The 27,567-nt window shown below is 39.8% G+C and overlaps 1 protein-coding gene across 10 annotated transcripts in view; it reads left to right on the plus strand.

Moving 5' to 3' along the window:
• The first annotated feature begins 5,008 nt into the window (after positions 1-5,008).
• The window catches only part of RANBP17 (RAN binding protein 17), a 432,110-nt gene continuing 409,551 nt past the window's right edge, over positions 5,009-27,567 (plus strand). For 2 of the 10 annotated variants that reach the window (XM_054488234.2, XM_063665349.1), the window contains exons 1-3: positions 5,099-5,286; positions 21,274-21,420; positions 24,977-25,067. In XM_054488234.2, coding sequence (XP_054344209.1) covers positions 5,269-5,286; positions 21,274-21,420; positions 24,977-25,067 — 256 coding nt within the window. In that variant the 5' untranslated portion in view covers positions 5,099-5,268. Of the gene's footprint in view, positions 5,287-21,273; positions 21,421-24,976; positions 25,068-27,567 lie in introns of those variants that run through there. The other 8 variants (XM_063665350.1, XM_063665351.1, XM_063665353.1 and 5 more) reach the window with 6 other exon arrangements.

Raw genomic sequence — 27,567 nt, forward strand, 5'->3', positions numbered from 1 at the left:
GAGTTATTCAGCAATCTTTCTAAATGTACTTAACAAAATTGCAATTGTAGAATAAGCTAAGGGAATTGTACACTAATGTTTCCTGTACTTTGTTTAAAAGTGCTACTAAAGTAAATGATTGATCATAGATTTTACTTTTTTAGTACTGATAGAGTTTCAGTTTCAGTCTCACAATTTACAAAAATATTAACATTAACAGCCTTTCCATTTCATCCAGAAAGGTAATGTAGGTAATGTCACAACCATTCAAAATTTTTCAGGCTAGAAAAGCTGCGTGAGGTTGGAGCAGGGCAATGAGGAAATATCCAGTTTGATCAATTTACAAATTAAAAAAAGACAGTAACTTAGTCTGTTTGATTAAAATTATAATCCTATGCTATCAAAGTATAATTTTAAACATTATATTCAGATGACATAAATGTACTTGATAATTACTATTTATATAGTACTCATTATTTACCAAGCACCTTCTAAATATTTTACATATATCAACTCATTTAATCACCACAGCAACCTATGAGATAAGTCTTATTACATGTCCATTTCTCAGATGGGGAAATGAAAGCATAGAGATGAAGTGACTTCAAGTTTGCCAGCTAGTAAGGAATGCAGCTGACATCAAAATCTAGACTCTGTTTTCCTAACCACTGTGCTCTCCTGCCTCATCTCATGTTATTGTTCAGAAAATTATTTGAATTACAGACTTACTGTCATCCTGATCTTAGAAACAACAAATCAAAACTCAGAGATGTTAGATGAATTTCCTAAGGTATCAGAATTACAAATGTTAATTGAATCTCCTGAAAAGTACAAAGATCAAAGATCCATCTGTCTTTTTTAGAAGGCTAGTTTCCATAAAGGAAGATAATTTTATAATTCCTATGGGTTCTAAATGTCCTTCCTTTAATTGAGTTTTGTGATAGAAATGAATTATTTGACGTCCTGGAGCATCTTCTGTGCTAATTTTAATAGTTATAGGGACATAATTCTATCTTAAATTTTATTAACTGACATAAAAGAGATGGAGTTGTATGCATATTTTGTTGATAGACACTCACGGAAGAGAGTGTTGATTGAAAACAGAAATCTTAAGCAGTCACTCAAATTTAAAAAGGAAAAAAACAGTTGTCTCCTTGTTTCCAGAATTTCCTGGTGAATCCACAGAGTAGTTGGCATCCTCTGTTGTTGTTTTCACAACCCTACATTTCTGGCGACAATATTCTGGAGTGGGAAAAAAATTAAATGATTCAAAACTCAAATAATTGTTTCTCCCTCAAGGACCTAAAATTTGAGGTGATAAAAATGCCATTTTAAAACAATAGCTTTAAAAAGTGGTTGGGTTTTAGAAGTTAGGCAAAAGCAGCAGGCAGTTAAAATAATGGGGTATTGTGCAGCAGACATCTTACAGAGGTCAGAAATCAGGATGGGTGTTTGGGATGTGGGCATCAGATATGTTGGGTTGTGGGAATCACAGTTGAGATTGGATATCAAAAATACTGAGACATGGAAATGGAAGTTACGACTATGGGAATCAGGAACTTTGGGACACAGGAGTGAAAAATGGCAGGGGGAGGGTATTAACGATTTTAAGGTTTAAAGGAGTTCAGTTGTGGAAATGCAGATTTATGGACAGTGGATGAGCTATGAAAACCAAGGGTCAAGAATGGAAGCTGCAAACAGGCTTGTAATAATAAACTGTCTTAGAAATAGGAACACTTTTACACTGTTGGTGCGACTGTAAACTATTTCAACCATTGTAGAAGTCAGTGTGGCAATTCCTCGGTGATCTAGAACTAGACATACCGTTTGACCCAGCCATCCCATTACTGGGTATATACCCAAAGGACTATAAATCATGCTGCTATAAAGACACATGCACATGTATGTTTATTGCGGCACTACTCACAATAGCAAAGACTTGGAACAAACCCAAATGTCCAACAATGATAGACTGGATTAAGAAAATGTGGCACATATATACCATGGAATACTATGCAGCCATAAAAAATGATGAGTTCATGTCCTTTGTAGGGACATGGATGAAATTGGAAATCATCATTCTCAGTAAACTATCGCAAGGACAAAAAACCAAACACCGCATGTTCTCACTCATAGATGGGAATTGAACAATGAGAACACATGGACACAGGAATTGGAACATCACACTCTGGGGACTGTTGTGGGGTGGGGGGAGGGGGGAGGGATAGCATTAGGAGATATACCTAATGCTAAATGGCAAGTTAATTAGGGTGCAGCACACCAGCATGGCACATGTATACATATGTAACTAACCTGCATATTGTGCACATGTACCCTAAAACTTAAAGTATAATAATAAAAAAAAAATAAAATAAACTATCTTATGTTGGATTAGACCTCCCACTGAAAACTATTATAAAGATAGGACACATGTGTGTGTATGACAATTCTATCACATATATTAAATATATATTAAACTATGAGTAAATATGAATTATCAGCAATCATGCACGCACGCACACACACACACACACACACACACACACGACAGATAAGTATCTTTAACAACTAAAGACAATAGAAAAGGCAGAACTTAAGTGGCCACAAATCTTGAAAGAAGGAAAGCACAAGAGGTAAGATTCAAATTTACCTTAGATTCCCCACCTGCTCCTCCCTGTCATCACCCCAAGGCATTTTCCAAGTGGCAGCAAGGAGTAACAGCTAAGTAGAAAGCAGCAGTCTCAATAGGCTAGGAGCAAAGGCTGGAGTTTGGGAATAAGAGCAACTGAGATTTGAAGGACAAAATTCTAGAAAGAAAGAAACTATAGAGATGTGAGTCCCCAAATTTGTGTCCGTTCCTAAGATATACATGCACATGAAGAGACTCTAAGAAATCCAGCAGAACAACAGCACCTAAGGAGCTCAACAAAGATTTCAGCAGCTACACAGGGCTGGAGAAACAGAGACTAGAGTTCAAGCCCCACAAGGTGGAAGAATCTTGGTAAACATTCCAGACTTTTGTTTTTTTGAGACAGATTCTTGCTCTGTTGCCTGGCCTGGAGTGCAGTGGTGCAATCACGGCTCACTGCAGCCTGTAGCTTCTGGGCCCAAGTGGTCTTCCCACCGCAGCCTCCTGAGTAGCTGGGACTACAGGCACATGCTACTACACCAAGCTAATTTTTTGTATTTCTTCTAGAGATGGGTTTTCACCATGTTGCCCAGGCTGGTCTCAAACTCCTGGAGTCAAGTGATCCACCCTCTCTGGCTTTCCAACGTGCTGGGATTATAGGCATAAGCCACCATGCTCAGTCACATTCTAGGCTTTTAGTTGTAAGACCTAGTAAGGACCATGGCCTAGGAGTAAGGTTGTAACTGAAGTTAACCAGAATTAAAAAGACTCAATGATCCACTAGTACTCTTGTCTGCCTACTACAACAAGAAAACTTAGCCCTCCTTGGAGAAACCTGTTACCATCCAGAGCCTCTGCAAATTTTCTTCTACATCGTTTGAATTCAACAAGAAATCATGAGATATGTTAAAAAAAAAAAAAAAAAAACACACACACACACACACAAAAAGAAAGAAAAAAAAGGGCCAAGCACCAAAAACCCAGGAAGACTCAGATGATTCAGATATTGGACTTAACAGATAAGGGCTTTAAATAATACAGTTAAAATGTTTAAGAAAATAAAGATAAAGAATTTCATCAAAGCCTTGGAATCTATTTTTAAAATGGGAAAGGAGGAGGAAGCATGAAAATTTCAACTTTCTAAATGAAAATTCCAGAACTGAAAATATTATAACTAAAACTAAGAATTCAACAGAGGAGATGTATAGCAGCTCAGACACAGCCGAACAGAGTTTCTATGGAATGGGCAGCAGGCAAATAAAAAATACAGAATATAAATAAGGAATATAGCAAAAAGTTATAACATACATGTAACTGGAGTTCCAGAATGGAGAGGTAGAGAGAGAGAAAGAGAAAGAGAGAGAGAGAAGGGGACAGATGCAATATTTAAAGAAATACTGACCAAGATTTTTCAAAACTTGATGAAAAAGATTACATTCACACTTAAAGAGCTTTATGAATCCCAAGCAGGATAAATACAACACACACACACACACATACACACACACACACACAAACTTAGCGACATCAAGCACAAAGTGCTGAAGACAAAAAGAAAAAATAAAAAAAGAGAAAAATGTTCAAGTAGCTGAGAAGGGGGCCAAAAGACAGGAGCAACAGACTGATGGCTGATTTCTCAGTACAAACAATGACAAGCAGAAGACAATGAAAAGACATTTTTAAAATGCTGAAAGATTAAAAAAAAGCCAATGTGAAGTTCTATACCCAGCAAAACTATCCTTTAAAAAATGAAGGCGAATTAGGATGATTTTATGTTAACAAAAGCTGAGAGACTTTGTTGTTAGCAGACCTGAATACAAGAAGTGCTTAAGGGAGTTTCCCTCTTAAATACTACAGTACAGTGCTCCCAAATGGAACTGTTGAACTTGAAGAAAAAACGAAGAACATCAGAAAGCAGCGACTTTGACCCACTTCTGCTCCAATAAATTCTCATTGCAGTGGAATCATTTGTTGTAAAACATAAGTTCATATTAAACAAAATGCAGACAAAGAATAAGAGGTAAAGCTTGAATTTTACAACTTAACAGCATGTAGACATGGTCGTTTTAATTTTAACCAAAATCAAGTTAAAAACATTGTTAAGCAACAGTGGAATTTGGGCCCTGGGAGTCAGGGGTCAAGGGCAACAGCTGGCATGTGGGAGTCAAAGGTTATGGCTTGTGTGTGTCTGTGGTTCGTGGCTGTTAGGAGACAAGAAAATCTGTGGAGATGCAGGGGTCAGGAGTCATGGGCGATAGTTGTATTTTGAGGGTCAGGGGTCAAGAGAGCCTTTGGAAGACTTATGAGTCAGGGTCCACGGCTGACAGGTGGGTCGTGGTAGTTGTGTCAAAGGGCAGAGGTGGAAGGTCATGACCCACCAACACACGCCGGTTGAAACTTGAGCGCAAGGGACGGTTGAGATTCCCGGAGGACACGCCCCTATCGGCCCCGCCCCGTGCACCGCCTCCGTCGCCCGGCCCCGTCCCTCCCAGTCCCGCCCCTCCAGCGCTTCGAATGCGGACGCCGAGCCTGGCTGAGGCTGCGAAGGACGAGCGGCGCAGGGACCCCGCAGGCGGCTGGGGCTTCCGCGGCGCCCGCCTCTGCTCCCTCCCCTCGGGCGCTGGGTGCCGACCGGCCGGCCGGCGCCGCCTCCTGGGAAGATGGCGCTGCACTTCCAGGTCAGTGTGCTCTGCGCCGCGGTCCCGCGCTCCGCCGCCCTGGGAACCCGGCGGGACGCGTCTGGAGACCGAGGGCCGAGGACAGCGGCGGAGGCCGCAGGGCCGTGGGCCGGTGTCCCCGGAGTCCCAGCCCCTGCCTCTGTCCCTAGCCGGGGACCGGGACACTGGTCTGGGCTGCACACCCCAGGCCCGGGCCGGAGCCCGAGAAAGGGGCGGCCGAGCCTGGGTTGGAGGCGGCGGGTGGAGGGGGCGGGGGACAGGCCCAGGGCTGGTCCCGAGGAAGGTGTGGACGCCGGCAGCACGCGCGCTGACTGCGGCTTTAGTGGCGCCGGGGCAGGTGGGAGTCCCAACTGGGCCGGCTTTCGCGCGCCTCGCGCGGCTGCCGAGCGGTGGGGCAGCCTTCCCGCCTTCCCGCCGCGTCGCCGGCGCGGCTCTGTCGTCAGCCTCCCTCCACACAGTTGAGCCCCAGCCGGAGCGGGGGCTTGGGATCCACCGAAGGAGCGGCGGCAGCAGTTGGACTTTAATTGGCCAGAGGAGACAGGGGCTGCGTCTGGGGGCAGTTGCGAGGGAGGGCTACGCGGCCGCTTCTTCGGAGGAGGAAACCCGGGCCGGGCGCGGGCGCGGGCGCGGGCGCGAGGATCGCAGAGGCTACGAAGATGGGACGCGTGCTTGTGTATCCTCGGGCTGCTCTGACATCCCCGTTCAGTTATTCAGCAAACATTTATTATCTCCCCACTGTGTCTCAAGCACTGTGGAAAGTTCTAGGGATAAAGGATGACATCTTACTATCCTCGCCCTCATACAGTTAACAGAGAATTACGGTAGAAGTGAAAAATGTATGGTAGAAATAGTCGCAGTATCATGAGAGTACAGGAAAGGGGGCAGCCAGCCAAATGTGTATGTTGAGAAAGAGTGAAGCAGAGCTGTTATGCTCTTAGCTGAGAGATGCTTTAAGATTCTTTGAGCCTCCATTCTTCCATTTATTAATTATTGAGCGCCTACTATGCTAGGCGCTGAAGATACAACAGCTCTGAACAAAACTCTGTGGTTTCTACTCTTAGGGAACTTGCAGTCTACTGGTCCTTGAAAGAGTCGTAGGTGTTTGCCAGGTGAAGAGGAAGGGAAGGATATGGAGGTAGAAGGACAGTGTGAGCCAAGGCAAAGAATTGTGGAAGAACATGGTGTACTGCAGAAAGTTCAGTCTGGTTGGGACAAAGGAATGGGACCAGGGGAGGCAGTGGGTGGCAGGAGATGACCCCGGGGAGGGAAGGGAATTTCATAATATGGTGATAGTGTATCTAAAAATCTCATTCCCCTTGTAGACTTCTTTGAACCCCCTGTGATCACATTGACTTATAACTTGGCTGATTTATTGATTCTTCTAAAGGGTCTTTTTTTAAAACCAGCTACTGTCTGATAATCGACAGTTCTACAATGTTATGTAGTAAGCCCCACACATTACCTTTTGATTTCGTGCCATTTCTAAGGGTCCTCAGGTCAAAATAATGTATTACCACTTTAGTAAATATGCCCTCTGGGAAATTTTCACAGGAAGAATCTTACAAGGAGGATTTATGGATTGTAAATAGGTAATCAGATGTTCACAGAGCCCGAGTAAATCTTGAGAGTAAATTAAAAGGTATGGTGGAACTTTGGAATTTTTTCATGCATGGAAAGATGATGTATAGTAAATCACCAAGTCCTGGAAGACTTCTTCATATTTAGGCACAGTGTTGGAAAAATTAGCTGCTGATGTCAAAACTACCCATATTGGTTTTGCAGGAATGTACTTCACAGTACATTCCTGTAGACAGCTTAAAAGTGGAGTTGGACAAATAAAAGATCAGACAGTTTTGTTGACTAGAAAAAAACTGAAATTTCTCCGTTTGAATTCTTTTTAGCACATAGGATCATATTGTTCATCAGTTAACTCAAGGAACATTTGTTAATAGTGATAACCAGTACCTAGCATTTTGAGTTTTCGTGTCATTATAGAGTTGAGCCCTGCCACTAACTTAAAAAGTGTGCATATATACATTTTATTCTGAAGACACTGAGTCTTAAAACAGTTGTGACTTGCCCAACGTTACAGAGTTAGAGTAGGCCTCATAACTCACAAGTTCCGTGTTCCCCATTACCTCTGTCTTACTGTCACTTACCCAAAAGGGCAGCTAGGCAAAAATTATGCCATCAAGATGATGAGTAAAGAAGCAGATTTGTGTAGGGTGAGGTTAGGGTACTGGTCAACATCTTTTTCACATCATGACTTACATAAAAAATGTTAATTGTGTGTTTCATTAACATAAACCGCTCATTGCCGAAGGCCATCAGTGTGCACTTTCTCCAGTGTCTCAAGCTCTGCCCCTGCTGCCTGGAGAGCAGAGGGATCAATATCTCAGGCATACCTGTGAATCATTCAAAGCAGTTGCATTCTGGTTAGGAAGCTGTGAATTAGGATACCCTGTCGCAAAGGAATTAATAGGTCTGGATTCCCTGACAGGCAATTTAGATAAGGGGGCAGAGTGAGGAAAAAGATAGAATTGAGAATAAGTAAGAGGTAGGCACTTTAGATAGAACAGAGGTACCTTAGTGAGAATCGAGAGAATGTTAGGAAAAATTTAAGGGACTCAGTTGATCCAACTTTTTTGCTTAGGGCTGTTTAAGAAGCAGGAAATATAGCCATGCTTCTTAATCTCCAGTCAAGCTACCTGATTTGATCTAGATGTGATTGAGAACTATTATTTTTAAATGCAATTATAACATGAAAAAAGATATGTGGGAATGACCATTCTGGCAGTGTGGACTTGAATGGAAGAAACTATAGAAGATCAGTATGGTCTTTTATATTCACCAGTAACCGGAGAGATTATTTATAATTTATTGTGGATCTTCTGTATGGCAGGCACTGGATTAGGCTTTCCCCATCTTTTCTATCTTCATTCTCACAATTATTTTGGAAGGTAGATATTGCTGTTTGCGGTTTTTTGTTGTTGTTGTTGTTTGTATTTTGAGACAGAGTCTTGCTCGCCCAGGCTGGAGTGCAGTGGTGGAATCTCGGCTAACTGCAGCCTCTGCCTCCCGGGTTCCAGTGATTGTCTTGCCTCAGCCTCCTGGGTAGCTGGGATTACAGTTGCAAGCCACCACACCCAGCTAATTTTTGTATTTTTAGTAGAGACAGGGTTTCACCATGTTGGCCAGGCTGATCTCGAATTCCTGACCTCTGGTGATCCGCCCACTTCGGCCTCCCAAAGTGCTAGGATTACAGGAGTGAGCCACCGCGCCCGGCCCTGTTTGCAGTTTTAACAGCAAGGCTTAGAAAGGTTAAATTACTTGCCCGAGGTCACTTAATAAGTGAGTGGCAGATTCCAAAGGTTGTGTCCACACTGTTGGACCAGTGGTTTTCAAATCGAACCATGACATTTCTAAGACCCCACTACTCTCTACTCGCATTCCCAGAGGAGCCCCTTGAGAAATCCCTGGCCCTGGCAGCCACAGTTAGAAAATATTGCTTGATCTAGTGTCTCTGAATATCACGGGGAGGTGTAGAGTTGAGTCTTTATAGAAGAATAATTGGGAGGACTTTATGACAAATTAGGTATGTCCCTGGAATTAGCCGTACTGAGATTTGAGGGCAGAGTCCACAAGACTGCCCTTTCTTCTCAGACCAAGTGCAAGTTTGGGGGTTTCCCAAAACCACCCTCAGGTTCAGTAGTTGACTCATAGAATTCACCGAAAGTTGTCATACTCAGTTGCAGTTTGTTACAGGGACAGGATACAGATTAAAATTGGTCAAAGGAAGGTGACACAGGGCAAAATCTGTGCAGGTTTCAAAACTAAGCTTCTGTTGGCCTCAGGACACGTTGTGCTCCCTGCATCAATATATGGCAATATGCACTAATTATTGCAAACTGGGTAAGCTCACCCAGACTTCATTATACAGGGTTTTTATTGGGGCTTCAGTTCTTAGGTATGATTGATTGATTGCCCACGTGTTTGAAATCAGTCCTAGGTTGACTATTACCTTGTGACCCAAAGTCCCGACCCTAAACACGTAGTTGGTGTTTCTGGTGTGGCCAGCCCCCAACCTACCACTATTGGGTATGGCCAGCGCCCCCCTAAATAAAAACATTCCTATCAGGTATGATATACATTACCTTTCAGAAGCAAAGGTCAGATGTCTCTTATGGCAAGACCAAATCTGTTACTATACAGGAGGTACAAAGGAGACTAAGGAGAGGGGGAAGCAAAAGATAACATTGAGCTTGTAAATCTACACTCTGGTCTAGAAATCTGAAACTACTGAGAAGAAGGGACACTTAGGCCCGGCGCGGTGGTTCACGCCTGTAATCCCAGCACTTTGGGAGGCTGAGGCGGGTGGGTCACGAGGTCAGGAAATCGAGACCATCCTGGCTAACACCGTGAAACCCCATGTCTACTAAAAATACACAAAATTAGCTGGGCGTGGTGGCGGGCACCTGTAGTCCCAGCTAATTGGGAGGCTGAGGCAGAAGAATGGTGTGAACCCGGGAGGTGGAGCTTGCAGTGAGCCGAGATCGCACCACTGCACTCTTGCCTGGGCGACAGAGTGAGACTCCATCTCAACAACAAAAAAAAGAAGGGACACTTAAAGTGGAAAGCATGTTCAATTCTGTTTGTGACATTTTTGGGTGATTTTTTTACATCTTTCTAGATTTCCAAGAGAAAGAAATTTGTACACAAATGTGAAGATGGTGAACAGACAGGGCTAAAAGTATGGACTACCAGGCATGGTGGTGTGTGCCTGTAGTCCCAGCTACTTGGGAGGCTGAGGTAGGGGGATCACTTGAGCTTAGGGGTTCTGGGCTGTATTGTAGTGTGCTCCACCGATCAAGTGTCTCCACTAAGTTCATCAATAATATTGACCTCACATCAATATGGGAATGGGGGACCACCAGGTTGCCTAAGGAACGATGAACTGGCCCAGGTCAGAGACGGAGCTGGTCAAAACTCTAGTGCTGATCTGTAGTGGGACCATGCCCGTGCATAGCTATTGCACACCAGCCTGGGCAACATAGCAAGACCCTGTCTCTTGAAGTGTGAACTAGGACATCATCTCCAGGTTGATGATGATGGAAATAAAGAGTGGCAATTTGGGCAGGTTGGGGGAGACAACATGTATTTGGGGTCTGTAGACTTGTATTTGACTCAGAATTTGATTATTTATCTCTAATCTTGAGGAATTTATGTATATTTGATCTCAGCTTTAGTTTTTTAAATCTGTAGAATAAATATACTGAAAATACATACTTCACAAGAGCCTATTTTTCAGGATTGGTTTGAAAAAAAGGTGGAAATACTTTTGTAAACTATAAAGCACTAAAACAAATATTATCTATTTCATTTTAAGAAGGAAGAATTCCAAGAGATCCAGGTAAAAGCCTTCAGGGATACTCAGGAAAAGGTAGTAAGAGGAAGAAAAAAAGAGTTTGTGGGAAATGAGTAACTTCAAAATGAAGGCAGTTTCTGTTTATTGTAATCAAGAAGCTTAATTCCAGAAGGCAGGAAAGATACAGGAAAATAATTGAAAAGATCTTTAAATTCAATTGAAGAGGATTTTTGTGGCTTATTAATGTTTTACTATTAGAGAACATTTGTTTCTTTTTTCAGCTTTACTGAAGTACAATTGATAATAAAATGTGTGTAAACTGTGCAATTGGATGGGTTTTGACATATGTATACATCTGTGAAATTGTCACCAAAATCAAGAAAATGAACATATCCATCCCCCCAAAAGTTTCCTTGTGCTCTTGTGCCCCTTTGTAATCTCTGTTTTTCCCCCACTCCTCTGCTGTCCTCCCTCCCAGCCAGGAAATCACTGATTTGCTTTCTGTTTCTTAAGAACCATACAATATACACTCTCCAGCATTCATCTATTGATAGTTGCATGCATGACTATCAACATGTGTGGCTTTTACTCAGCATTCACCTGTTGACAGTTACATGTGTGTGTGAGTTTTTACTTGCTATATAAAAATAACTCATCATTTAGGGGCCAATTCTGTGTCAGGTACAAAGGCCAGAAATAAGTCCAGAATAATTTGGAAGATCCTTATTTAGACTATGGTCAAGATTACATCATTGTCTCCTAGGGTATGAAAGTTGGATGCTGTCTGTTTTTTTGTGTGTGTGTGGTTTTTTAGACAGGGTCTTGCTCTGTCACCCAGGCTGGAGTGCAGTGGTGGGATCTCGGCTTGCTTCAACCTCTGCCTCCTGGGCTTAAGAAATCCTCCCACCTCAGCCTCCCAAGTAGCTGGGACTACAGGCATGTGCTACCACACCTGGCTGATTTTTTTTTTTTTTTTTTTGTATTTTTTGAAGAGATGGCATTTTGCCACATTGGCCAGGCTGGTCTCAAACTCCTGAGCTCAAAACAGTTCACCCACCTTTGCCCCTCAAAGTGCTGAGATTACAGGTGTGAGCCACCATGCCTGGCCTGTCTGTTTGTATTTGATAGTTACTCTGTGGGAGATGAATGATGTCCACTTCTTTGTTTTACCTCTTAGTTATTTATATGGGCTTCTAATGTTATCATTAAGACTTGTAGAAGCTTTAAGAACTCAAACCTGATTTGTCAACTAATTGAGAAGGGATCCATTTTTCTGAGACCATTCTCATATTAATCATATTCTCAGATATCAATGCATAAAACTAAGATGAAAATTTATCAGTTTACTATGAAAAATAAAGTTTCCTTAGAAAATGAAGTGCTAAACAGAAGATTGCTTGATTGTTTAGTAACCACCATATTGTGGGTTTAATTGCTTTATATGTCTAGATAATACCTTTCTACCAGGGGAAGGGTCTTTGTGTGTGTATCCCTTTCTCTAAAAAGGTTTTTAGTATACCAGGTACATGTTTGTTACCATTACAGTGAAAGAATAACTTGATTTTCCCTTTGAGTCTTTCGTAAAAGAAAATTTAAACCTTTCCCTTTTTATCTTGGATGGCCTTTTTCATTTGTTAATAATTTGAAATATCTTCGGAAAAAAAGTGATTGGTAACATTGTTGATTTAAATACTATGTAAATACACCCCAGGTCTGTTCTTTCTTGAGGTTCTTTATATCAGTAAAACAAAACAGACAAATAATTTCCAGACTTTTCCATTATCTTTCCAAATGGGTTTATTTAGGTGCTATTAAATTGATTACTATTAATATTACTTTTCCAGGGCTCACAACACTTTTTTTTTTTGAGTTGGGAGTCTCGCTATGTTTACCAGGCTGGCCTTGAACTCCTGGGCTCAAGCCTACTGCCTCAGCCTACAGAGTAGCTGGGATTACAGGCATGTGCCACCATGCCTTAATACAGATATATTTTCATAGATCTGGCGGCAAGAAATCTGAAACATACACAGGTTTGGTCCCTTCTGGAGGCCCTGAAGGAGAAACCATTTCATGCCTTTCGCCCAGCTGCTTCTGATGGCTGCTGGCAATCTTCATTGTTCCTTGGCTTGCAGAAACATCACTCTAGTCTCTGCCTACATCTTCATGTGGTCTTCCCTGCTATGTCTCTGCATCTCAAATCTCCCTCCTTTCTCTTATAAGAATACCAGTCAGTGGATTTAGGGCCTACTGTAAATCCAGCATGATCTCATACCAAGATTCTTAATTAAGGATTTGTGAAGACCCTGTTTCCAAATAAGGTCACATTTATAGGTACTGGAGTTGGGACATGGACATATATTTTAAGGGGATATAATTAAAATCATTACAATATTATTAGGTAATGTTGAAAACAACTGTGTACCAGAAGTTACATGACACTAACTCTTAATCCTCCAAACATATGAGACAGGCACTGTTACTAGTCTCGTTTTTGCTGCCTTTTGTTAAACAGGTCTATTACTATTTCTTGGCCTAATTCTTTTTGCAGTCAAAGTCTACTTCAAAGAATCTTAGGCCTAGATCAATGCATGCCAGCAGGATCAGTTTATTAATTATACTGAGTATTATCAGTTCTAAAATTCAGTGCTCCAAATTTATTAGATGAAGGAAAAGACTTCTTAGGTTGATCATGAGAGGGAAAAAGGGACCCGTTTTTATTTTTGTATATAAATACATGTTTAATTTTACTTTAAGTTCTGAGATACATGTGCAGAACGTGCGTGTTTGTTACATAGGTATACATGTGTCGTGGTGGTTTGCTGCACCTGTCGACCTGACACCTAGGTATTAAGCTCCGCATGCATTAGCTATTTGTCCTGATGCTCTCTCTCCCTTCCCTCACCCCCACAACAGGCCCCCTGTATGTGTTGTTCCCCTCCGTGTGTCCATGTGTCTTCATTGTTCAGCTTCCACTTATGGGTGAGAACATTTGGTGTTTGGTTTTCTGTTCCTGCATTAGCTTGCTGAGGATAATGGCTTCCAGCGTCAGCCATGTCCCAGCAAAGGACATGATCTCATTTGTTTTTATGGCTGCATGGTATTCCATGGTGTATATGTACCACATTTTCTTTATCCAGTCTACCATCAGTGGGCATTTGGGTTGCTTTCATGTCTTTGCTATTGTGAATAGTGCTGCAATAAACATACATATGCATGTATCTTTATAATAGAATGATTTATATTCCTTTGAGTATATACCCAGTAATGGGATTGCTGGGTCAAATGATATTTCTGGTTCTAGGTCCTTGAGGAATCGCCACACTGTCTTCCACAATGGTTGAACTAATTTACATTCCCACCAACAGTAGAAAAGCATTTCTGTTTCTCCCCAGCTTGGCCAGCATCTGTTGTTCTTGACTTTTTAATAATCACCATTCTGACTGGTGTGAGATGGTATCTCGTTGTGGTTTTGATTTGCATTTTTCTAATGATCAGTGATGCTGAACTTTTTTTCATGTGTTTCTTGGCCACATAAATGTCTTCTTCTGAGAAGTGTCTGTTCATGTCCTTTGTCCACTTTTTTTTCTTATGAGATGGAGTCTTGCACTGTCGTCTAGACTGGAGTGCAATGGCACAATCTTCGCACATTGCAACCTCCACCTCCCGGGTTCAAGCGATTCTCCTGCCTTAGCCTCCCAAGTAGCTGGAATTACAGGCGCCTGCCACCATACCTGGCTAATTTTTGTATTTTTAGTAGAGACAGGGTTTCACTATGTTGGCCAGGCTGGTCTCGAACTCATGACCTCATGATCTGTCTGCCTCCGCCTCCCGAAGTGCTGGGATTACAGGTGTGAGCCACCATGCCTGGCCACTACGTTTGCCCTCTTTTTGATGGGGTTGTTTTTTTCTTTAAATTTGTTTAAGGTTCCATGTAAATTCTGTCACATGGGTTGATTGCAAAAATTTTCTCCCATTCTGTAGATTGCCTGTTCACTCTGATGATAGTTTCTTTTGCTGTGTAGAAGAAGCTCTTTAATTAGATCCCATTTGTCAATTTTGGTTTTTGTTGCAATTGCTTTTGGCAATTTCATCATAAAATCTTTGCCCATGCCTATGTCCTGAATGATATTATAAGTCTTTAATCCATCTTGAGTTGATTTTTGTATAAAATGTAAGAAAGGGGCCCAGTTACAGTTTTCTGCATATGGCTAACCAGTTTTCCCAGCACCATTTATTAATAGGGAATTCTCTCCCCATTGCTTGTTTTTGTCAGGTTGTTGAAGATCAGATGGTTGTAGATGTGTGGTCTTATTTCTGAGGTCTCTATTCTGTTCTATTGGTCTATGTGTCTGTTTTGGTACCAGTACCATGCTGTTTTAGTTACTGTAGCCTTGCAGTATAGTCTGAAGTCATGTAGTGTGATGCCTCCAACTTTGTTCTTTTTGCTTAGGATTGTCTTGGCTATATGGGCTCTTTTTTGGTTCCATATGAATTTTAAGGTAGTTTTTTCTAATTCTGTGAAGAATGTCAGTGGTAGTTTGATGGGAATAGCATTGAATCTATAAATTACTTTGAGCAGTATGTCCATTTTCACAATATTGATTCTCCTTGTCCATGAGGATGGAATGTTTTTCCATTTTTTTTGTCCTCTCATTTCCTCGAGCAGTGGTTTATACTTCTTCTTGAAGAAGTCCCTCACGTCCCTTGCTGTATTCCTCAGTATTTTATTTTCATTGTAGCAGTTGTGAATGGGAGTTCATTCATGATTTGGCTCTCTGCTTATTGGTGTATAGGAATGCTTGTGATTTTGCACATTGATTTTGTATTGTGAGACTTCGCTGAAATTGCTTATCAGCTTAAGGAGTTTTTGGGCTGAGATGATGCGGTTTTCTAGATTGTAGGATCCTGTTGTCTGCAGAGACAATTTGACTTTGTCTCTTCCTATTTGAGTACCCTTTATTTCTTTCTTTTGCCTGAATGCCCTGGCCAGAACTTCCAATACTGTGTTGAATAGGAGTGGTGAGAGAGGGTATCCTTGACTTGTGCCAATTTTCAAAGGGAATGCTTCCAGCTTTTGCCCATTCAGTATGACATTGACTGTGGGTTTGTCATAAATAGCTTTTATGATTTTGAGATATGTTCCATCAATACCTAGTTTATTGAGAATTTTTAACATGCAGGGTTGTTGAATTTTATTGAAGGCATTTTCTGCTTCATTCTATTGAGATAATCATGTGGTTTTTGTCGTTGGCTCTGTTTATGTGATGGATTATGTTTACTGATTTGCATATGTTGAACCAGCTTTGCATCCCAGGGATGAAGTTGACTTCGTTGTAGTAGATAAGCTTTTTTTTTCTTTTTCTTTTCTTTTTTTGAGACGGAGTCTTACTCTGTCACCCAGACTGGATTGCAGTGGCGCAATCTTGGCTCGATGCAACCTCCACCTCCCAGGTTCACGAGATTCTCCTGCCTTAGCCTCCCAAGCAGCTGGGACTACAGGCACGTGAAACCATGCCTGGCTGATTTTTGTATTTTAGTAGAGATGGGGTTTTGCCACGTTGGCCAGACTGGTCTTGAACTACTGACCTCAGGTGATCCACCCACCTTGGCCTCTCAAAGGGCTGGGAATACAGGCGTGAGCCATGGCACTGGGCTTGGATCAGCTTTTTGATGTGCTGCTGGATTTGGTTTGCCAGTATTTTATTGAGGATTTTGACATCGATGTTCATCAGGGATACTGGCCTGCAGTTTTCTTTTCTTGTTGTGTCTCTGCCAGGTTTTGGTATCAGGCTGATGCTGGCCTCATAAAATGAGTTAGGGAGGAGTCCCTCCTTTTCAGTTGTTTGGAATAGTTTCAGAAAGAATGGTATCAGGTCCTCTGTACCTGTGGTAGAATTCAGCTGTGAATCTGTCTGATCTTGGGCTTTTTTGGTTGGTAGGCTATTTTTTTACTGCTTCAGTTTTAGAACTTATTGATCTAATCAAGGATTCTACTTCTTCCTGGTTTAGTGTTGTGAGGGTGTGTATGTCCAGGAATTTTCCCATTTCTTCTAGATTTTCTAGTTTATTTGCATAAAAGTGTTTATAGTATTCTCTGATGGTAGTTTGTATTTCTGTGGGGTCAGTGGTGATAATCCTTTTTCATTTTTATTGTGTCTATTTGATTCTTCTCTCTTTTCTCCTTTATTAGTCTAGCTAGCAGTCTATCTATTTTACTAAGTTTTTATAAAAACCAGCTCCTGGATTCATTGACTTTTTTTGAAGGATTTTTCATGTCTCTATCTCCTTCAGTTCTGCTCTGATCTTAGTTATTTCTTGTCTTGTGCTAGCTTTTGGATTTCTTTGCTCTTGCTTCTCTAGTACATTTAGTTGCAATGTTAGGGGGTTGATTTTGAGATCTTTCTAACTTTCTGAAGTGGGCATTTAGTGCTATAAATTTCCCTCTTAATGCTGCTATAGCTGCATCCCAGAGATTCTGGTATGTTGGCTCTTTGTTCTCATTGGTTTTGTAGAATTTCTTGATTTCTGCATTAATTTCATTATTTACCCAGGAGTCATTCAGGAGCAAGGTTAATTTCTGTGTAGCTGTGTGGTTTTGAGTGAGTTTCTTCATCTTGAGTTCTAATTTTGATTGCCCTGTGGTCTGTGAGACTGTTATGATTTCAGTTCTTTTGTATTTGCTGAGGAGTGCTTTACTTCCAATTATGTGTTTGATTTTAGACTAAGCGCCATGTGGCACTAAAAGAATGTATATTCTGTTGTTTTGGGGTGGAGAGTTCTGTAGATATCTATTAGGTCCCCTTGATCCAGAGCTGAGTTCAAGTCCTGAATAACCTTGTTAATTTTCTGTCTTGTTGATCTACCTAATTTTGACAGTGGGGTGTTAAATTTTCCCACTGTTATTGTGTGGGAGTTTAAGTCTCTTTGTAGGTCTCTCAGAACTCATTTTATGAATCTAGGTGCTCCTGCATTGGTTGCATATGTATTTAGGATAGCTCATTATGTTGAATTTTTCCGTTTATCGTTATGTAATGTCCTTCTTTGTCTTTTTTGATCTTTGTTGGTTTAAAGTCTGTTTTGTCAGAAACTAGGATTGCAACCCCTGCTTTTTTTTTTTTTTTTTTTTTTTTTGCTTTCCATTTGCTTGGTAAATTTTCCACCATCCCTTTATTTTGAGCCTGTGTATGTCTTTGCATGTGAGATGGGTCTCTTGAATACAGTACACTGATGGGACTTGACTCTTTGTCCAATTTGTCAGTCTGTGTCTTTTTATTGGGGCATTTAGCCCATTTACATTTAAAGTTAATATTGTTATGTGTGAATTTGATCCTGTCATCATGATGCTAGCTGGTTATTTTGCCCGTTAGTTGATGCAGCTTCTTCATAATGTCCTTGGTCTTTATATTTCGGTGTGTTTTTGCAGTGGCTGGTACCAGTTTTTCCTTTCCATATTTAGTGCTTCCTTCAGGAGCTCTTGGAAGGCAGGCCTGGTGGTGACAAATTCCCTCAGCATTTGCTTGTCTGAAAAGGATTTTATTTCTCCTTCTCTTACGAAGCTTAGTTTGGCCAGATATGACATTCTGGATTGAAAATTCTTGTCTTTAAGAATGTTGAATATTGGCCCCCACTCTCTTCTGGCTTGTAGGGTTTCTGCAGAGAGATCTGCTGTTAGTCTGATGGGCTTCACTTTGTAGGTGACCTGGCCTTTCCCTCCTGCTGCCCTTTATATTTTTTCCTTCATTTTGACCTTGGAGGATCTAATGATTATGTGTCTTGGGGTTGATTGTCTCACTGGGGTTCTCTGTATTTCCTGAATTTGAATGTTGGCCTGTCTTGCTAGGTTGGAGAAGTTTTCCTGGATGCCTGAAGTGTGTTTTCCAACTTGGTTCCACTCTCTTTGTCTCTTTCAGGTTCTTCAGTCAGTCATAGGTTTGGTCTTTTTACATAGTCCCATAATTCTCAGAGGTTTGTTCATTTCTTCTCATTCTTTTTTCTCTCCTGCCTTATTTCAGCAAGATAGTCTTCAAGCTCTGATACTCTTTCTACTGCTGGATTGATTTGGCTATTGATACTTGTGTATGCTCACAAAGTTCTTGTGCTGTGTTTTTCAGCTCCATCAGGTTATTTATGTTCCTCTCTCAACTGGTTATTCTAGTTAGCAGCTCCTGTAACCTTTTATTATGGTTATTAGCTTCTTTTCATTGGGTTAGAACATGCTTCTTTACCTCAGTGAAGTTTGTTATTACCCACCTTCTGAAGCCTACTTCTGTCAGTTTGTCCAACTCATCCTCCGTCCAATTCTGTGCCCTTCCTGGAGAGGTGTTGCGATCATTTGGAGAAGAGGCACTCTGGCCTTTTGGGTTTTCAGCATTCTTTCATTGATTCTTTCTTATCTTCATGAGTTTGTCTAGTTTCGATCTTTGAGGCTGCTCACCCTTGGATGAGGTTTTTGTGGGGACTCTTTTTGTTGATGCTGCTGTTGTTGCTTTCTGTTAGTTTTTCTTTAAATACTCAGTTCCCTCTTCTGTGGGGCTGCTGCGGTTTGCTGGGAGTTCACTTCAGGCCTTGTTAATATGGGTCGCTCCTGCACCTGGAGATATCACCTGAGGAGGCTGGAGAACGGCAGAGACAGGTGCCTGTTCCTTTCTCTGGGATCTCTGTCCTCGAGGGGCACTGACCGCTTCCTTTGGCTGGGAGTAGGGGCTTCCCTGCCCTGTGTGGCTCTCAGGTGGGCCAACGCACCACCTTGCTCTTCCCTCTCCCTGTGGGTTACCCCAACTGCCTAGTCAGTCCTGATGACAGAACCTGGATACCTTGGTTATCAGTGCAGGATTTGCATGCTGTTTTGATTCTTCTCAGTGGGAGCCTCCGATCGCCACTGCTTCTAGTTGGCCATCTTGGCCCCCTATTTTTGTATTTCTTACCTGGATAAAACAATATAATTTTTATGTATTCATGAACCATAAATATTGTATGCATTTTCCTGTTGTGAATAGTATGTAGTAGTAATCTGGGTTTGTTGGGCTAATCTAGGTGGGGGAAATGTTTAAAATGTGGTTCATTTGAGGTTCTTTATCTTAATCAGCCTATTTGAAATCTTATTTTTGGACTTCTGTGTTTACTCTAGCAGGAAATTTCCAAGTCTGGGATGCTGGGCTTTGATGTAGTTAGGGAAATGGAAAATGCTGTAAAAGTGCTAAGAAGGAGAGAGGAAGAGAGAAGTAAAAGAAATAATGGGAGCTAGAGTAGGTCTCATTTTGGTGTTACTTGTGTATTCCTTTTATGAGAAGGTATATGCACGTGAGGGAATGTGTGGGCTAGTGTAGCTATAAGGTTGCCACATAAAATTCAGGCTAGAAAGGACAAAAAGATGGCATTTTTTTTTAAAGGAATATCCTATTATTTTCATATGCCTACCTGACATTGAAATCTGTGCCAATATTTTTTCTTTCAGACACTGATTCTCTAATTCAAGTTTAAAGTGAGGTAATTTGTTTTCAGAAGACCTCTTTAACAAAAAAAATTTTTAAGCTGGAGAGGAGTGCTGAACTCATTTTTTAATTCCTTTTTTAGATGGTTTCCATGTGTCCCAGATCGTCATGAGATTAGATTTATGTCATCAAGATAGGATTATAAACAGAATGCTTTAGTCTTTATGCTTATAAAATGGAGACTTTAACATAACTGGTTATTACATTGCTAGAAATACCATGGGATCAAGTCAAAGTTCCTGAAAATCCTGCAGCAGTTTGAGTTGTTGGTTCAGAAGCCCGAAATCAACATATAATAAAAATAATATATATATATTTTTGAGACAGGGTCTTGCTCTGTCACCCGCTGAAGTACAATTATAGTATCAAGGCTCACTGCAGTCTCAACCTCCAGGGCTCAAGCGATTCTCCCACTTCAGCCCTCTAATAGCTGGGACTACAGGTGTACCCTACTATACCCAGCTACTTTTGTTGTATTTGTAGAGGGGATTTTGCCATGTTGCCTGTGGTGGTCTTGAACCCCTGGGCTCAAGCCATCCTTCCGCCTTGGCCTCTGACAGCGCTGGGATTATAGGCATGAGTCACCATGCCCGGCCTTAAATTCTTAAAATTTGAGAAAGAATATAAATTTGGTTACCTGCGACTTGTGCATGATCATTTCCCCCATCCATCTCCCTAACCTCATCTGGTATCTCCTTGCTCTGTTTATCAGCCGCACTAACCTTTAATGCTTTGAGATGACTAAATTCCATTCTACTGAAGGACCCTGGTAAATGTTCTTTCTTTGCCTGGACTGCCTTCTAGTCTTTTTAAAATCTGATTCACCATTGTAGGTCTTAGCATAAATATTATTTCTTGAGGCGTACCTTTCCAAATCCTTGTTGTAGACAAGTTCTCCCTTTCTTGTACTTTTCCATTGCAGAACTATCAATTTGTAAGTAAATAATTTGGGGAGTAGGAGATGGGCCTGTTTTGTTTGCAACTGTATCCCCTAGTAAGTAGTTGTATTTCAATAAACATGTGTTGAATTAATGAATACACATGTGATATTTGTATCCCTTGTTTTTTGTGATTAAATATTTACCTCATTTTCTTCATTGAAGTAAAATGCTAATTTTTTTTTCTTTGAAGAGTTTGGCTGAGTTGGAAGTGTTGTGTACTCATCTCTACATAGGGACTGATCTTATACAAAGAATAGAGGCTGAGAAAGCACTCTTGGAACTTATTGACAGTCCAGAATGTCTCAGCAAGTGTCAACTTTTATTAGAACAAGGAACAGTAAGTATTTGGTAACAATGATTAACCATGAAAGATCAGTAGATGTATGTCATTGTTAATGAACTCGTGTGTTAGCAATGGTAACTGATAGATATTGCCACATGGTTTTTTTGTTTTTGTGAAACTATAGTTCCACTGTCAAAGGGGTTAATCAGGAAAAGAATTGGAAAACCTGGAAAGCAAACTTAGGGAAGAGCCAGGAAATGAAATAGGAATGAATTGAGATAGTTTCTTGATTACTACTGGTCTCTTTTTATGTCTCATATTAGTGGGCAAAATTACATTTTTAGGAAGTTGACTAACAACTTAAAAAAATCTAGATAGGGGAGGCAGATTGTAATTACCTCAGAAACATGAAAGGATGATTCGAAAGCATGCTGATTACCTCTTGCCTGCCTCCCATCTAGATATTCATAGTCTAGACATTCATATTCATTTAGTAAAATATTCAAATGTCAAATCAGACGCTGTACTGTTTACTTGATTTATGTACATGAATTAAAGTAGCTCTTTGTTTAGTTGGAGAGGCAGATACATAAAAAGCTATGAAATGATGCAGTAAGAGACTGTGTGGTCTAGAGCAGAGTTGTCAGACTTTTTCTATGAAGGGTCAGATAGCAAATATTGTAGACTTTGTGGGCCAGGAGGCAAAATGGAAGATATTTTGTAAGAACATCTATAGAAAGAGAAAAAACAGATTTCTACAAAGTTTTATTGATGAGATTCAAAATATAATAATCTAATACAGACTTTTTAATAATATAGGTCTGTTAATGAAGAGAATAGAACTGTTTTTGGGCAGATAACATTTTTCTATTAATAATTGGAGTTCAGAGTTGTTTTCTATCATCAACATTGATTGCAGATGTTCATATGTTAATGCTGATCTATAATGAGATTTTGCATATTTTATATTTGAAAGTATCTTTTCACATAGATAGGTACTGCCAAATATTAATATCAGTCCATGAGCATATGATTATAATTAAGCACATTCATCATTTACAAGGCATTTAAAAAATTCTGTTAAATCTTGATATTTGCTTTTTAGCATGTCATTATACACAGATTGACCACTTTCAATTGAAGATTAAGTGGGAGCTCTTAATTGCACAGTTAAATGGATTTTATAATATGGAAATTTCCTTTACATTTGCATCAAGATCTGAAGCTGGAGCTGTAGTTGAAGCTCAGAAAATATATCTCTGAATAGAGAGCTCACTACTTGTTTTAACTTTTGACAATGTGGGAAGTATATAGGGCTGCCTGACATTACTTGCAGTTCAAATGATGTTATCAAAATGGCTTTACTGCAGTATAAGTTCTGCATATAGGTACTAAGCACGTTTTAGGCAATTTTGTAATTTTAGGTTGAATTTATTGAGGAACATTATCAATTTTGCAGCAAAAAGTAAGTTCCAAAGCCATTTAGTGTTGAACAATAGTGACGTGGTTGTCTCATTCAGAAAAATTTTAGCCTTATCCCTGAGCTAAAAAAATAGCAGTAAAAATTTATCACTGATAAGCTATTAAACTATTGTGTGAGGAGACAAGTAAGGATATTGTTTCCAACACAGAATATTCAAATACTGCTTCTTTATCTTACAGAAATTAACAGAGTTAAAGTTCACAAAAGTGAATGAAGTCCTCTGTTAACACTACTGATTTATTAACTTACAATAGATTCATGTATTTACCACACAGTATCTGCTGATGAATAATATGGTGAATAACCATAGACTTTAAACATCTTATATTTTTCACAAGGTTTGTAAATTTGTTCAGCTAAGCCCTTTTCCGCTCCATATGTTTTTACCACTAGTGTGACATATCATAGCAGATTCTACTTCAGTTTATATTGAATTAATGTGTCCTCAACTTCTTTGAAAATATTCTGTCCTGTAGTTCTCCCACAGTCTTCATAGAGGCCAATTCTTTAGTTGCTTCACATTCAGCATTGACTTCTAGAATAAACAGATAGTAAGTATTGGTAACATTAACAGTATGAGCATTATAAGAAACATCTGTCCACTCATCAAGACTGAAGGAGAACCTTTCCAAATCATTTGTCTTGTTTTTAAATTGACTTTTGATGCTGTTCCAATGTCTTCAACTTTTTGAGAATTTGCTCCCACCAGAAACTAGTAATCTTATTTTCTCTGCACACATAACTTTGGCTGCTGTAATAAAACAATGTTGATTTAATTAACTCATCATTGGTAAATGGCTGTGTGATTGGCTAACAAATGAGCCACTTGGAAACTTTGGTTGCAGTCTCATTTTTTATATTTGTAAAGACAGTCTACTATGATGAGATATACAATTTTCTATTTTTTCTGACTTTTGATTTCCCGAGTTGGGAATATTGTGATGGGAATATTGGGGATATTGCTTGGTCTGATATTGTCAGTGTATATTGTATTCTTTTAGGACAACCATAGTACCATTACATAAAAAGCATATTGTTTTGCTGTGTAATCAATAAAAGAATAGTCCATACTCCATTGTGCCTTAAAAATTAGATATTTGAAGTCCACTTTTATCTTTTCTTATTTTGATATGATAGACATGTGCTGGTAATAATAAAAGGAATGTGTCACATCATGACAACACCCATGGCTCTCTAGGCACTGTAGAGTTGTACCTACCTCACTGTGGTTTATGATACTCTTGAGCAGCAGTAGGAAGCACTGAGCGCCACATGTGGTCTCTGTTTTAATTATTCAATTCTGCCATCATGGCATGAAAGCAGCCATAGGCAGTGTGTAAATGAATGAGCATGGCTGTGTTTTAATAAACTTTATGGACACCAAAATACGGATTTCATATATTTTTCTGTCGCAAAATATTGTTATTGTTTTGATTTTTTTGAACAGCTGAAAAGCTGTTTAAAATTGCAAAAAACATTCTTAGTTGACAACCCATGTAAAAACAGGAAGGATTTGGTCAAGGGCCATAGTTTGCCAGCCTCTGGTCTAGAGAAAAAAAGAGGGAGTATCTTTGCAAGAATTTCTAGGAGGTGGAGTGAATACATGAACCAAATTTTCAAGGGTGAGCATGCGTTTAGAGAGTTTGAGTATAGTATTAAGATAATTGGGGGCCAGAGAGAATATAGTCAGACATGGGTTTCAAGGAACACGGAGGTCAGGGTGGGGAAGATTTGGAAAGGAACCTAAAGGCTATCATGGTCAGAGCAAAGTCAAGAATGGAATCAGATGAATTTGAAGAGATAATCAGAGGCCAGATGGTGTAGGGCTGTAGACCATGGTAAGAGTACTGTATTTTATTTGAACTTGCTTTATTTCTCCCGTTTGCTTATTGTTATTTGAGATGGCTGTCTACATCTCCCTCAACTAATGATTTCTTATAAGAGACTGTATGCCTGTGTATGTGTATCCTTTTCTGTATATATGTATCTCAAATTGACATATTTTATCTATTGTAAATTTGCTAGTTTGGAAAACCGGAAGAATTTCTGTTATTGCTTAGAAGAACATCTCTATCACAATGCTTTATTTTAATTTCATTTATGATAATAATAAATTATTCTTTACAGACATCCTATGCTCAGCTCCTTGCAGCAACATGTCTTTCAAAACTTGTCAGCCGAGTCAGTCCTTTACCTGTTGAGCAGAGGATGGACATCAGTAAGTGGCTTATTATGCTTTTTAACCAACTGCGCTTTAAAAATCTTTTTCTTTTAAATATACTAAACTGTTACTAGGATTGCAAATTTTTTGTGTTTGTCATTTTTTAAAATGTGAGTATCAAGTCTCATTTACTCATCTGTGATGAACAGTGATGTGTTACATAAAGCAATGTCTAATCAAAAAAGCATTTTTTTTTCTTTTTTTGAGACAGAGTCTCACTCTGTCACCAGGCTGGAGTGCAGTGGCGCGATCTCAGCTCACTGCAACCTACGCCTCCTGGGTTCAAGCAGTTCTCCTGCCTCAGCCTCCCAAGTAGCTGGGACTACAGGTGCGTGCTACCACACCCAGCTAATTTTTGTATTTTTAGTAGAGACAGGGTTTCACCATGTTGGCCAGGATGGTCTTTTGACCTCATGATCCGCCCACCTTGGCCTCCCAAAGTGCCAGGATTACAGACGTGAACCATCATGCCCGGCCAAAAAAGCATTTATTTAATGATAAACAATAACTAGCATTTTGTGTACTGTTTGTTAAGATTTGTACTATCTCATTTTATCCACCAAATAAGATTTTTGAGTTATCCTCATTTCACAAATGAGGAAATTAGATTTGCAGACAGGCTCTGTCACGTGCCCAAGATCACACAACTAGAAAGTAGTAGAGTTATGATTCAAAGCTGCTCTACCTGTTTAGAGTCCAGGCTTTTAGTCATTATCTTAACTTGGTATGCAACTGAATGACAGGACAGAATTCAGTGCTGTAGTATTTTTCAGGATGCTATGTCAAAATCATTTGGGGTATATGTAAAATAAAAGCAGGTTCTTATTAGGAAGATAATTTATATTGGATAAACAGTCTTGGAACTTGAAAAATGATTCTATAAAGTAGCAGTATGTTTTTCAGAGTTAATGTATTTTAAGGTTTTGTGTGTATGAAAGTAGCTTGCATTTCATATGGACAAAATTGTAATAATTGAGGTATGGGATTTTTTTGGTCATCTTTATTCATATTAGAAATAGATTGTTGACTCATTTCTGTTCTTCAGCCTCAAGGTTAACATAATTTATATTTATCAGAAAAGTTAAAATGTATTGCATGTGATGGATCTTTAAGTTTAAATTTGACTGGTCAAAATCTCACAATGATACCTTGTTTTCCTCTGTATTGACTGTTATTTTTATAAGCACTCTGAGTCTTAGGTACTGCAGAAAGCCTTGAGAAGGATTTATCCACTGTTGGACTTGTGTACTTAAGAAAGCAAAGGAAAAGAGTTTACAGTTTTAAAAATAAGGGTTCAAATAGTATAAAGCTAAGTCATAAAACTTGTGATTTTGTTTATTATACTTTTCAATACACATCTTTTAAATAGACTTAATTTTTTTAGAGCAGTTTTGGGTTCACAGCAAAATTGAGCACAAAGTACAGAGGATTTCCATATACTCCCTTCTGCCACACATGCACAGCTTACCAACTATCAACATCCTGCACCAAAGTAGTACATTTGTTACAATTGATGAACCTACATTGACACATCATCATTAACCAAAGTCTGTAATTTACATTAGGGTTCACTCTTGGTGTTGTATTTCTATGGATTTTGACAAATGTGTTAATACAATGACATGTATCCACCAATATAGTATTATACAGAATAGTTTTACTGCACTAAAAATTCGCTGTTCTCTGCCTATTCATCCCACCCTCCCCCAACCCTGATCTTTTTACTGTCTCCATAGCTTTGCCTTTTCCAGAATATGATATAGTTGGAATCATACAGCCTGAGGTATCAATCATACATGTAGGCTTTTCAGATTGGCTTCTTTCACTTAGTAATATGCATTTAAGTTTCCTCCATGTTTTTTTCATGGCTTGATACCTCATGTCTTTTTAGCACTGAATAATTCTTTGTTGTCTGGGTATACCGCAGTTTATCCATTCACTTGCTGAAGGGCATCTTGGTTGCTTCCAAGTTTTGACAATTATGAATAAAGCTGCTATCAACATACATATGTGGGTTTTTGTGTCCCCAAACATTTTCAGCTTCCTTGGATAAATACCTTGGAGCACAATTGCTGGATTGTATGTTACAAGAGTATGTTCAATTTTATAAGAAACCACCACACTGTCTTCCAAGGTGGCTGTACCACTTTGCATTCCCACCAGCTATGAGTGAGAGTTCCTGTTGCACCACATCCTTGCCAGCATTTGGCATTTTCTGGATTTTGCCTATTTTGATAGATGTGTAGTGGTATCTTCTTGTTTTAATTTGTATTTCCCTGAGAACATATGATATACGGCACCTTTTTATGTGCTTATTTGACCTCTGTACAGTTGACCCTTCAACAATGCGGATATTAGGGGCATTGACCCCCTGCGCAGTCAAAAAGTCACTTACAACTTTTGGCTCCCCCAAAACTTAACTGCTCCTAGTCTACTGTTGACTGGAAGCCTTACCAATAACATAAAAACAGGCTGATTAATCCATATTTTGTATGTT

The sequence above is a fragment of the Pongo pygmaeus genome, chromosome 4 (genome assembly GCF_028885625.2).
Source record: "Pongo pygmaeus isolate AG05252 chromosome 4, NHGRI_mPonPyg2-v2.0_pri, whole genome shotgun sequence".
Taxonomy (NCBI): domain Eukaryota; kingdom Metazoa; phylum Chordata; class Mammalia; order Primates; family Hominidae; genus Pongo; species Pongo pygmaeus.